This window comes from Rhinatrema bivittatum, chromosome 18 (genome assembly GCF_901001135.1).
Source record: "Rhinatrema bivittatum chromosome 18, aRhiBiv1.1, whole genome shotgun sequence".
Taxonomy (NCBI): Eukaryota; Metazoa; Chordata; class Amphibia; order Gymnophiona; family Rhinatrematidae; genus Rhinatrema; species Rhinatrema bivittatum.
The window spans coordinates 29,889,603-29,903,436 of record NC_042632.1 but is presented as its reverse complement, the minus strand read 5'-3'; the positions used below and the strand labels follow the sequence as shown (position 1 = coordinate 29,903,436).

At 45.0% G+C, this 13,834-nt stretch overlaps 1 protein-coding gene across 2 annotated transcripts in view; it reads left to right on the top strand.

Annotated features, from left to right (window-relative positions):
• Positions 1-3,035: 3,035 nt before the first annotated feature.
• Positions 3,036-13,834, top strand: part of FCHSD1 (FCH and double SH3 domains 1) — a 60,037-nt gene continuing 49,238 nt past the window's right edge. Inside the window, exons 1-3 of one of the 2 annotated variants that reach the window (XM_029583466.1) lie at positions 3,036-3,155; positions 10,183-10,280; positions 12,213-12,258. In XM_029583466.1, coding sequence (XP_029439326.1) covers positions 3,135-3,155; positions 10,183-10,280; positions 12,213-12,258 — 165 coding nt within the window. In that variant the 5' untranslated portion in view covers positions 3,036-3,134. Of the gene's footprint in view, positions 3,156-10,182; positions 10,281-12,212; positions 12,259-13,834 lie in introns of those variants that run through there. The other variant, XM_029583467.1, reaches the window with a different exon arrangement.

Below are 13,834 nucleotides of genomic sequence, written 5' to 3'. Positions count from 1 at the left end.
GAACCCACTCTACCGCTACCAATCTCTTTCAGTTATTATAGCGAGTTCTGGCAAGGAGCTGCAAAGTTTGACCCTGACTTTTAGCCACTCCCACCATGAAGAATCCAAGTAACAGAACCTCCTAGAGACATTCAATTTAAATACTACTATAATCTTCATGAATAATCCATAGCTTGATGCCCATGCTAAGATCCTATCTTTAGTATGATATGGTAAACCTAACCTTGCTTTAACACGCCTTGGTTTCTCCAGTTGGAAAGATGTGATTCAAATAATGATGATAAAAATGAATTTTTAAGAAATGAGAAGAAAAATGGGATATTAATAATTGGTTTAACTGCCAACTGAATAAGTTAGCTACATTTTTGTGGTACTGGTTGCTGTGATTTGAGCCTGTGCATGCTTAACCATACATTGAAAGTAATTTGCATATTGCAATATTTGGAATTAGGCATTCCTTCTGGAGAAGCTTCTTGCAAGCAAATTTATACCAATGGCTCCTCTTTGGCATTTGGACATCTGGCTGCCCCCTCATCACCCCAAGTTGGTGTACCGCCAGAGCTGATTATGTAAAACAAGTGACTCACACAGCAGAGCAGCTACCAAAAGGTACTTGCTTATTCTACCTAATGGTAAATCTGCCCTTGGTGATAGGGTTTAACTCTCTCTCTTCCCCTCCCCCCCCCCCCCCCCCCCAATATTCAATAGCATTCAATCTAAGCCAAAAGGCCAAGAAGGAACCATTCTTGATTCATAGCTCAAAGGTCCGTGTTCGATCCGACATTTGATATTAGCTTAAAGGTCAAGAAGCACTTTATCCAAATAATAATTTTATGCCTGCCTTTCCAAAGGATGATTAAGGTGGCTTGCAGAATTATCTGAATTCAGGTACAATGTCTATGCCCCAAAGAATTTACAATCTCAGTGGGTGCCTGAGGTATCAGGAGATAAAAGTGATTTGCCCAAGATCACAAAGAATAGACGTAGGATTTCAACTCTTTTTACCAGTTCACAGCCTATTGCTCTAACCACTGGGCCACTCCTTCTCCGTCATTAAAATCCAGTCCCCATTTTTTTGTACAGGCAAAACATTATTTGCATAAGGTGCTTCTTGGCCTTTCAGTAACATAGTATTGTCCGCAGAAAAAGACTAAATGGTCCATCCAGTCTGCCAGGCAAGCTTCCCATGGCAGCAATTGCCGCTCCGTGCAGGTTACCTCAATGTTGGGCCGATGCAGTAAAGTGCGTTCAGGCTAAGCGCACTGTTAGCCCCTGTTTGGCCGTGCGTTTTCAATGCGCTATTTTTACCCCTTATACAGTAGCATGTGAAAAACGTGCGGCCAACCCCCCCAAAACTAATAGCGCCCGCAACATGCAAATGCATGTTGATGGGCCTATTAGTTATTCCCGCGCGATACAGAAAGTAAAATGTGCAGCCAAGCCACACATTTTACTTTCAGAAATGAATGCCTGCCAAAGGCAGGAGTTAATTTCGGCCGGCACCAGGAAAGTGTACAGAAAAGCAGTAAAAACTGCTTTTCTGTACACCCTCCGACTTAATATCATAGCGATATTAAGTCGGAGGCCCCAAAAATTTAAAAAAATTAAAAATTAAAAAAATAAAAATCTGCCCGCAGCCCACGGGTTGGAAGACAGATGCTCAATTTTGCCAGCATCTGTTTTCCGAACCCATGGCTGTCAATGGGTTCGAGAACCGACACCGGTAAAATTGAGCTTCGGTTGTCAAACCTGCTGACAGCCGCCGCTTCTGTCAAAAAGGAGGCGCTAGGGATGCGCTAGTGTCCCTAGCGCCTCCTTTTACCGCGGGCCCTCATTTACATACATTTTTTTTCTGAATCGCCTGCCCAGGAGAGTGGCCTGGGAGTGCGCCAGGAGAGCAGGCGCTCACCAGCTCTCCCGCGGGTTTTTCTGTATCGGCCCGTGTGTCTGTTAAGGGTAGTAACTGCTGCTCCATGAAGATTACCCCCATGTCTTATGTTAAGAATAGTAATACTTACAAGCAAGATCAAACAACTGTCAGAGCCATGTCAGCTAATGTAGGGTCAATCAGGGAGATTTGAGCTATGAGGCAAGGAATGTTCCTTCTTGCTCTTTTGGGTTAGATTGAATGCTATTGAATATGGGGGGTAGGGGGAGGGTTAAACCCTGTCACCAAGGGCAGATTTACCTATAGATAGAGTAGGCAAGTACCTTTTGGCAGCTGCCCTCCTGTGTGAGTACTTGTTTTACAAAATCAGCTCCGAGGCCGCACCATTTTGTGAGTATTGGGGGCAGCCAGCTGCCTAAATGCCGGAGAGCAGGCATTCCTACAAATGTGCAGGAGACACACTTATCTAATTACCTTCATCAAAGCAGGAGGATGACATCTCCTGTTAGGAACAAAATGCTTGATGGGGTAGGTGTCATGTATTATTTATTCCCTCCCCCTCTAAGATTCAGGGGCAAAACAGCAGGACTGAGGGAAGAGCAGAGAAGGAGCACTAGTAGGCGCGGGGATGGAGGGACAAAAGTGAGAATGGGGGGAGAAAAGTGAGAAGAAGGGAAGCCAATGTTGCAGAATGGGAAAGGGAGGTTTCAGCAAAGAAATGGGGAAGCATGGAGAAGAAAAAAGCCAATGGAAAGGAAACCTGGGAGAAAGGAAGGGGCAAAAGGAGAAGACTTGGGACTGGAGAGAAGGATGACAAGGAGTGAGGACAGTTAAAGAAGTTCAGAACAGAGAAAGAGCAGAGGAACATGAGAGGATGAGAGAGACAGAGAAAGGACCCAGAGGGCAGCAGGCAGAGGGGACCGAAGGAAAGAAACAATATAGGAAGATGAACTGAGAAACTAAGCTACTTGGATGGCACAGACTGAGAGGACTGCGCCAAAGGCTGGTGGAGACAGAGATGACCCAGGCGCCGAGACGGTGCTGCAGCTGCAGGTGAAGGAAATCCGGGAGAGAGAGGAGAAAAAGTGGTGACAGCGGCGGGAGGAGCTTAGGGAGGGGGGGGGGGGGGGGGGGGGAGGAGCGCCCTGGCACCGGAGGGCTGCCCGGGGAGGGACCCGGGAAAGTGAAAGCAGGAGCCGGACTCCGGCAGCGGGAGGCTGGGAGACGCCAGCTCAGCCCCGTCAGGATGCAACCGCCTCCCCGCAAAGTGAGTGGAAAAGTGCACGGCGGCCAAGGTAGAGAGAGAGGGGGGCAAGGGTGCACCTGGGCAGAGAGAGCCGGGGCGGCGCCTGCTGCCGAGCGTGGGAACCCGGGGCGCGAGCCGAGGCCCGGGCCAGGGCACCAGGCTGCCACGAATCCGGCCAACTCGCCCGGGACGGCTCGAGCCAGAAGGAAGGGCGCGTGCAGAGAGGCTTTGCCTTCCTAGCGCGTGGGTGCCTGCGTTTTGCATTTATTCTCCGTGGTTTATGAAGTTCCCCCGGTCTAATCTGAGCGCCGGGCTTCTTCTTGTCTCATTTGCAAAAAGCAATAAAAAGTCAATCTGCACAAAAAAAAAAAAACAACCCAACAAAAAGCGTGGAGGCAGGCAGTTGGTCGTGGTTGGAGAGTGTTTGCCTAATGCAGAGCCGTTTGCTAGATGTGTGAACCTCCACTTGATACACACTCTGCGGAGGTTTTCCGAGAAGGGTTGGTGTGTTTTTTTTTAGTGTCCTTCCTGGTAGTCTGTGAGATGCTAACAGGAGAGTTCTAGCCGCATATTAGCAAGCTGAGCGTGCAGATGGTCCATGCTACCCTTAATTAACCGAAACTTGCCTTTCGGAGACGCCGAGCTGTCCAGGCGAGCATTTCAGCCCTTATTACCTTCTGCACACAACTCATTGCATGTCATTCTTAGCAGAGTCTATCCTTGGCACCATTTGCACCGGAGAGAAATGGATCATGCATAGTGCTGCTTTTAAGTGTAGAGGATGATTTGGTTTGCAATTAGAGAATAAAAGGACTGGGGTTTTGGGTTTTTTTTAAATATATTTCTGCCTGCATCCTGAAAGTATATTATTTGCATAATGAATTAATACTAGCCATCATAAGTAACTATCTGTGCCACAGGCAAACCTTATTAAATGAAAGTGAACAGCAGTTGGCTGGTGACAGTGGACACAAAATGCTTTTGAGAAGGGGTTTACATACTGCCTTTGAGGAATGGAAGGTTAAATGCCTGCTCCGGTTGACAGGATGAGTATGGGCAGAGGACTGATGCGGGGGTTTCCCAGTGTCACAGGTCTAGGCTCGAACCACTACGCTACTGTGGCAGCAGTGGCATGGTAGGTTTTAGGTGTCACAGGCAATATCTTGTTTCCTGATTTGCACCAGGAGAGATGCACGTATAACCTTGATGCAAGCCCCATACACTCACCAATGGACAGATGCCATATCTAAATTGAAAATCTGATTTCGGAGATGTCCGCCAGATGTCCGCCAGATTATTTAATGATGGTGAGGAACAGCAAACCTTTCCGGAAGCAATCAAGAGGTGTGCAAATTCATGAGAGCTTTGCTCCTTTGTAAAACTTTTTCCTTCCCCCCATTCCAAATGCTGATCAAGTTTTGCACTAGAGCAAAACTGTCACAAGTTTACCCTAGAGAGTTAGGGGAATTCTTTAGAATTTTAGCAGGAAGTTTGATCTTCCTGGTGTTTTTGTTCGCTGGTCGTAATGTCGTCCTCTGCTGATAGCTCGGATGCCGCACTTGGATCTGGATCTTGAGAGGTCAAGACGTGATGGAATCGTGTGGCACTGGTCTGAACTTAGCTCTCCAGCCACTCTTCTCCCCATCCCTGACCTCACTTCCCACTCGCTTCAGACCGATGTTGCCTGATGTGGCCGAAAGACGCAAACTGTCAAGGGGTTCAGCCGTGTGTTTAGTTTGGGGATATAAAATTAAAAAAAAAAATCCATTGGCACCCATCCACCAATAGAAGCAAACTCTCTTATTTAGAATTGTATTCTAATCTGAAATTTGTGGTAAAGATGGCCAGTTTGGAAAGTCGTGTACCTTTTTAGAAGTTTATGAAACTCAAATGCCTGCCTGAGTTGAAAGTTGGATGGACTGAAATACTCCTGCGGATGTTTTAATAGTAATAAAGAATGCCCTTCACGTATTGTGGAAGAAAATAACTTTTTAAGACACACTTTCTTCATCAATTTGGGGGTTTAGCATATACTAGGAAAACACTGTTCTTTCTCTGACAATGGTCTAATTTGTTCTTTTTCTATGGTGCTTTGCGATTTTTTTTTTTAACACTGGGGCCGCTCTGCTGGCTTGCATTTGTGATGGGAGCTGGATTTTCCTTGGAGCTCCTTGAAGGAAGGGAGAGAGGGGGGGTCTCTTCTCATTTACTCAGCCTCCCAAGTTCCTGGAAGAAAACTCCATAAACCATTGTTAAGGTGGACGTGGGGGCAATCCACTACTTGTGCCTGGGATAAACAGCAGGGAATCTGTTGAATTTAGGATTTCCTGCCAGGTAACTTGTAACCTGGATTGGCCACTGTTGGAAACAGGGCACTCGGCCTGGCAAAACTTAGGTTCTTGTGTTATGTTCACATATACTCTCTCCCTCTCGCTCATGCACTCATTCTCGCATACCTCTCTCATATACTGTAAACCCATGCTGTCCCACGGCGCTTGCAGATGCGAGAGGAATATTTGGATGAATGAGTGCAGTGTGGGGAATGCATGCGCTCCCACCTGCATCATGACAGCCGCTCCCAGAGCCTTGCGTGCAAACAGGGGCCAGGCAGGCTGGAGAGTGGTGAGTCTACAGTGCTCGGGCTTGGGGATGCTGGATTTTATTTTTGTTGTTGTTGTCATCGCGTCTCTGAGAGCGGCCCCCCCAGCCCACATGGAGCAGAGGGAGCTGGTGCAGGAGCAGATCAGGCAGCTGCCGTTGCCATTGCCAGATCCTGCCCAGCCAGGGCGCACCCTGCTGCAGCTACAACTCGGATCAAAGCAGCGGCCGGCGGCAGTGCCCTGGGCCAGCTGTAGCCTCCCTGATGTGTGTGGGACTGAAGTTGCGGCAGGAGGAAGGAGGCAGAAGTGGAGCAGCACATCTCCTGAGTTCCTGTGAGGCCTGGCAAGCCGTGTAAGTGTGCACCGGCGCAGGCAGAGCCTGTAGCCACCACAGCAGGAGCCAGGGGGAGAGCCGGCCCTGCCACAGCACAGGTACGGATGCCGCGCCATCTCTTCCCTAACTCCGGGATGGGAGAAGCTAGAGACTACCTGGCACACTCCCTTTATCTGTTATGCAAGGACGGGCTGGCACGATGCGGAGTTGCAAAGCGCCAGCGTGGGTCCTGGCCTGATGCTCTCCTTTCCTGTCCTTTTTTTCTCGGCGGCCCTTGTGCATGGTGGTTTGCTGTGCTCCCCTTTCTCTCTCGAATGGGCCAGATACAAAGGTAGGTGGCCTGGAAAGACTGTGCTGTTGGCTGTAGTCTTCCACCCCTACTTTGCAAGACAGTTGCAAGGAAGAAGCCATGTGATTTTTGCAAAGATCAATCCATAAGGGAACAAGCATTCAGGTAGAAAAGGCAGGAGACCTTGTTTGTCCTGCTACCTAGCCTAAACTTATCTAGTACCCCAGCAGGGATGTTAGCACACAGTTGGTATGCAGAAACAGGAACCTATTTTGTTCCTGTCATGTAGATTCAATGCTTTAAACTTGCAGGAGAAGCATTTTAACATAGCCAGTTAGTGAGTTTACTAAACTGAAATATTGCTTTAACTGAAGCTTTGAATAGAGTTCGGGTTAACATGATAACAGTGGATGTCATCAGATAAAGACCATTTGACCCTCCCACTCTGCCTGGTTTTCCCTACTCTAGCAGAAGGCCATCTCCCAGCTGTTAGGCATACAAGTTTGTCTACCTGCAGGATATTGCTGCGCCTTAGCTGGGAGGTGTAGGCAAGTCAGTCTGTGGCCCAGGCTAGGATGCAGGCTTCTTTTTTCCAGTTATATCCAAGAATGTAGCAAAGTCTTGTTGCTGTTTCATGTTGGTTGGTCTCTTCTTCTTGAGAGTTTGATGCTGCCCTTCTGTGCAAGTTACTTCTTGCCTTTTAATCCCCCTAGAGTCCAACACCTAAAGCTTTCCTCCCCATCCCATTTCCTTTACCTGGTTGATAGGAACATAGAAAGGGGTGGGGTAGATGAAACTCCATTTACAGATAAGAATGTATCGGAAGAGCCAGGAAAACTGAAAGTGGATAAGGCCATGGGCCGGATAAGATACATCCCAGGATACTGAGGGAGCTCAGAGATGTGCTAGCGAGTCCGCTGAAAGACTGTTCAATAGATCCCTGGAAATGTGAGTAGTGCTGCAAGATTGGAGAAGAGTGGTGGTCCCGCTTCACAAGAGTGGGAGCAGAGAGGAGGCTGAAGACGCAGGCCAGTTAGCCTCACCTCACTGGTAGGAAAATGAATGGAAACTCTGCTGAAGGAAAGGATAATCAACTATGTATAATCCAGTGGGTTGCTCGACCCGAGGCAGCACCAATTCACCAGGGGCAGGTCCTGTCAGCAAATTTGTTTCATTTTATTTTATTGGTTGACTAGAGAATTGGATCGAGGAAGAATGTGCAATGTGATTTACTTGGATTTCAGCAAAGCATTTGATATGGTCTCGCATAGAAGACTCGTGAACAAAATGAGAAGCTTAGGAGTGAGTGCCAAGGTGGTGGCATAGCTCGTAAACTGGCTGACTGACAGGAGACAGTGAGTAATGGTAAATGGAACTTACTCTGAAGAAGGAACAGTGTTAAGTGGAGTGCCACAGGGATCGGTTTTGGGTCTGGTTCTGTTTAATATCTTTGTGAGCGATTATTTTAGAAGGGATAGAAGGTAAAGTTTTTGTCTATTTGCAGATGATTCTGAGATCTGCAACAGAATAGACATGCCTGAAGTAGAAGAGAGAATGAAAATATATTTAAGAAAGCTTGAAGATTGGTCAAGGATTTGGCAGCTGGGATTCAATGTCAAGAAGTTCAGAGTCATGCATCTGGGGTGCGGTAATCCAAAAGAGCTGTATGTAATGGGGGATGAGATTAATGTACATGGACCTTGGGGTAATAATGTCTGGTGATCTGAAGACAGCGAAGCAATGTGACAAGGTGATAGCTAAAGCCAGAAAATGCTGGGCTGCTAGAAAGAGGAATAATCCTTGTACAAGTCCTTGGTGAGGCCTTACCTGGCGTATTGTGTTCAGTTTTGGAGTCAGTATCTCAAAGTATAGAGACAGGATGGAGGTAGTCCAAAAAAGGGAGATAAAATGGTATGGGGTCTGCATTGGAAGAGTTATGAAGAGAAGCTGAAGGATCTGAATATGTATACCCTGGAAGAGAGGGAATTGCAGGGGAGATATGATACAGACCTTGTGCATCATTAAAACCTGAAAGGAAACAGAACTAGGGGTCATGAAATGAAATTCCAAGGAAGAAGACTCAGAACCAATATAAGGACATATAGTGGTTGTGAAGACAAAAACAGTAAACAAATTCAAAAGGGCATGGGATAAACACTGTGAATCCTTAAAGGCCTGTAATGAAGAAAAGGGTGCATAGGGGTAATCTTCACGAAACGGCAGTTAGTACCTTTAACGGAAGGCGTGGGGGATTTCTAACCTTAACCAATTCTAACCAATTAACGTTAGAAATCTGCAACATTGCTCTCCACTTTGATGGCAGGAGGGTAAAAAAGGGGTATTGGATTCTGATGACAGCCAATGCTGGGCCCAGACTTTTATGGCCCGGAGTACTGATACGCTGACATTGAGGATAAAGCTTCTTTGGCCAAGTCCAAAAGCAAAACGTGTTCAAACAAATTTATTTGAATTATTAGGAAGGCTGCTCACCCCATAAAAATGTTGCTAGCAGTAATTTTGGTATGGGTTTGACAGTTGCTTGGTTTTTGATTGTAAATATTAGTATCCTTAATGTACGATATGGGGTAACCTGCATGGAGCGGCAGTTACTTACCATGAGAAACTTGTTGGGCAAACTGGATGATCTATTTGGTATATTTCTGCCATGAATACTGTGTTGCTATTACTCCATGGCTTGCCCTTACCACTATCCTCCGTATCTGTCTCGGGCATGTTTAAATTCTGTCCTGGCTATGATTAGTTCTTCCTCTGTTGGTGGGCTGTTCAAGGCATCTACCACCCTTTCAGTAATAGATGTATTTCCTCATGTTTTCTCTGAATCTTCCAACTTCATACCCTGATCCTTTCTCCTTGAATTTTTTTTTAAATGGAAAATGCCGCCTCCTTTATAAAAGCCTGCTAAATATTGGTACATTTCTATCATAACCCTCTTCTCCCATTTTCCAACAAACACTGAGGCTTCTCTGTGTAGGGTTTGTGTTGCAGATCCTTTACCATTCCGGTAGTCTTTCTCTGAACTGCTTTCATCCTATTGATTCCTTTATGAAAGGGCAATCTTCAGAACTGAACGCAGTACTCAAGGTGGGGTTTCCCGAGTGACTTATAGTAGGGAAATATTGCCACCTCTTTTTTTCTGCTGGTGATACCTCTCCTTATACACCTGAGCATAGAGTTAAATTTCTCTTCAGCTTTAGTACTGTCCCTGGCAATTTATTTCTGAATATCTGATTCTGTCCAGGAGATGTTATCATTATCCAACCTAGTTCCCTAGGGACTAATGCTGTGAATGGGGAACTGAAGAATGCAATACGAGGTAGCTGCATCTGTGCAAGAGCATAGGTTCAGATATATCATATGAGTGGTTCACCTGCATTGCTTGCTGGAAACATGCCTAATCTGGGATATAAATCCATCACATCTGTATGTGTCTGGTATCCTGTTCTCAAGTCTTTCTGTTATGTTTAGCACTTTTAGCATTATGAGGAAGCCAGATGTTTTGGCATTGACTGAAGGTAGTGGATAGATAGTTTTTGATGACTGAGTGTGAGGGAATAAGGAATGAAAGTACAGACTAGCACAGATCAGCCAATGCACTTAAAAGCAGGGTGGGGTTTTTTTAATATTTAAATCAATGTTTGTTCTATACACAGTTCTGCCAATGAATTGGCTGCACCTCACTATTGCGCAGCTCATCTCACTTGAAACTTAAGTCATATTGGCCCTTGGGTGCTTCAGCCTCCATGTCCCTTATCCCACATAGGTCATTGCTATGAGGAACTGATGTGGAATTTGTTTGCTTGGCAGGTAAAAGTGACTCAGGAGGTGAAGGTACGTTTCGGAGAACAGCTTTCCAGTCTTCAGAATAAACAGCAGCAAGAGACAGACCTGCTTGAAGACATCAGGTAAAGGAGAAAATAGCAGAAAAAAAATGGCTAGAATGGAAAGACTCTGAAACCACATCTTCCGCATGTTCTGCTGTAAACGTTTTGAGGTTGCATGTCTTTTTTGCTACGAGGTTTGCTAGCCCTCTTGAACTGCAGCTCCCAGTCCTTCTGGCTTGGCTAGTCCAACCCAGCCCTGGTGTGATCCTGCCTTGCTTGCTCTGCATATTTTACATTAATGGGGAAAGGTGACGAATTGCTTGAAGCCTTTGCTGGAAAGCAGGTTATGGTTGAAAGATTGTCACAGCTGAACGGGGAGGGGAGGGGACATATTCATGCCACTCTCATGGGGAATTTTGGGTCATTGCTAATGCCTCATTCTTTTCAAGTTAAATATTTTGTGAGATGTCTGGTTTCCTTCCAGTGGGGGAGGGAAGTTAAATAAACTTCAATGCCCAATAGTCAAGGAGATGAAAGGGATTGAGGGGGGGGGGGGCGGGGGGAGAGAGACTGGAATTTTAACAGGAGATACTGGAAAAGCCACAGTGTGGTATTCATACTCTTACAGAAGCAAAGCCAACTGAGGAGGAAGCAGACAAAAGACTGAGTTATAACTTAACCATTTCCCCAAGCTTGTCCAGGAACTGCTGTACTAAAAATGTAGTGGACAGTGATATTTTTCTGCAAGGATTTAGAACTGAGAATATGTAAAGGTATGGTCATGAGTCGGAAACAAATGTTCACTTTTCCATGTCTCAATTTTTTGTGGCATCTGAGAGCTTCAAACTTTTTCACCAGGATAAACGCTCCCAGTTGGATTGTCGAGGGCTGAATGTGGCATCACAGAATTTCAAACCAAGAACCTTAGCAGGGAGATAAAACAGTATTTCTTCTGTTTTAAATGGTTTGGACAAGCTCCTAGAGGAGTAAGTCCAGAAACTGCTATTAATCAAGTTGACTTAGGGAATTGCCACTTCTATTACTGGAATTAGTTGCATGGAATCTATTTAATGTTTGGGTACTTGCCAGGTACTTTTAATCTGGATTGCCTACTGTTAGAAACCAGGATGCTGGGCTTCATGGACACTTGGTCTGACAACTTCTCACGTTCATAGGTCATCCCTCTATAGTTTAGGAATATTCTCCATGTCCCTTTGGTTAGTACCACATATTGTCATAATCGACTCAAGCATGTCTAATAAATCCCAGATAAAAGTGTGTCTTCTGGGGTAGTGAGGATTCATTTTAGGTTTTTACATACAGCCTTTTAAAGCAAATCGGTGTGCAGGAAAATCATTGTGTTCCTGTATGATTATCATGGAAGAATACTAGGAAGCTTAAAGAATCTGGCATCTACTTAATTCTTTGCAGTGGGTCATTAGGACTTCAGAGTTTTGCCCTCCATCATGATGGTGGGACATCTAAGGTCTCTTGAGGAGCTTTGCTTCTCTCCTTTCCCTAATCTTCTCTTCCCTTTGGAGAAGATGAATCATTCTGTTATCATTTTTTGCTAGGTTAACTCTAACTTTAACAAGGAATTAGCTTTAGATTAAGAACCTAATTCCATTTAAAAAAAACCAAAAAACAATTCCCATAGGTATAAAATGCAGAAAAATGCTTTTTGAATAAGGTCCCACATTGAAAGAAGCTCTTTACTCATTGTATTAATAATATTTACCTTCTTTAATGTGTCTGTTGTTCTGTGGGCTGGGGAGGGTGACGGGGGGGGGGGGGGGTAAAGAGAGAGAGAGATGCGTTGGAGGATGTTGGATCACTGAAACTGCAAGTCCATGGATGCAGAGGGGAAAAAAACAGGACTGTCTCAGGCTGTTCTTCCTGACTATAACCTTCTGGTAACCTATGATCGCTTCAAGTCTCCGACAGTGAGTGTCCATGACTCCAGTCTCCGGTCCTACGTGCTCTCATTCGTGCTCTTTTGTGTTCTCTCTACAGAACCTTCAGTAAGCAGAGGGCAGCCGTTGAGAAAGAGTATGGACAGGTAAGCAGGTTCCAGTGAGCTCTTCTCATCCCAAGCAGCTGTCTCAGATTTACAACCTTTTCCATTTACAGGAAATGCAACGCCTTTGGTGGGAGCACTGCTGTATCAAAGAGATAGGGATGTGTCCCAGGTTTGGAAAACTGGCTGGAACTGCGTGAGAAATCCAAGTCAGTAGGAAGAGGACTGGGTCATCTGATTTGATACAGTCCTATGTTTTATGTTATTGTTGGTCTGTTTTATGTATGTTTGAAATGTAAGTCATGAAGGAGTTTCCTCTGGCAATGAGCATTGAAGAAATTGAAATAAATGAGGGATGAATTGGAGGAAGCAGCATGCCAGATTCTGTTTGAGTGGAGGAGGGAGGTGGGCAATTCTAGGACTGGTCTAAATTTCTCAGAAAGGTGAAATTACGAAACCTACTTGGCAGTCAAGGAAAAGCAAATAAATATGGGAGAGGAAGAGAGGCACACAGGCAGGGAACTGTACACATTGCTTCTGTTTATCTTAGCGTCTGTCTGTAAACAGGACTGTAGAATTTAGCAATGAGGGTGGGAGAGGAGACGACAAAGAAGAGGGCCAAAGGAAAGCGAGGCTAAAGAGCAAGCAGTAGAGTAGAGAATGAAAAAAAAATCAAGCATAAATGAGGGAGCAACCAGAAAAAAGGGAGTGAGCGCTTTTTTGACCCTGATTAAAATTCATTAAAGATGTCTGTTAAATTCACACACGAGCATTCCTCTGTCTTGGCATATCGATTCCTGTTTGTGACTTCTCAGCCTTAGGACATGCATTTTATACTAAATGTGAGGTTTAATTAGTATATATTCAAAATTGTATATGGACATGAAAAAAGGGGGAGAAGAAAGGAAATGATTAGAAAGGGAAGTTGGCAGTTTTTTTATTGTGCTGTCGCATTTTGATTGTATACTCAGCAAGACATCATTTACAGGCACCTGCATATCTCGTCTTTTTCCATCTGTTCACATTTTCTCTCCCTTGCTCTTTTAGTCTGCTGTTTTTTGTATTCCCTTCTTTTTCTCTCTCATCCTGTCTCTTAACTCACTCCTACATTCTCTTCCACAATAGCTCCCTTTCTCCGTGTTCTTCACTTTCACTCCCATACTTGCTGTTTCATCTTTCTCCCTCTCTCTTCTTCCATTTATCATTTTCCTCTGTTACGTGTTTCCTCATTTGTTTGGTATAGGCTACATTTTTCAGGAGGGGGGGCGGGCAGCTCCCTTTATATCTCTTGTAGATGAGAGGTAAACTCATTTAATGAGATTTTGTGTGTTCACTGAATCAGCGGCTTCCCACTCATGGGAATCTCACACTGACTCTCAACTGCTTTGCTTTTTCTACCCTTGGCAAGTCGGGTCCAATTACCCATTCATTCAGCTGTGTCCTATGAATGGAGCAAGTTGTAACATAAAATATTCTAAATCTTATGGGTAATTATGGCCTAATAAATTACAGACAGTGAAAGTGCAAATCTGAGATGGCGGATATTACAAAAGTATTTCAGTACAATCAACCAGTTCATTTGTTTAATAGTCTGAATTTTTTTCAAGCCATGTTGACT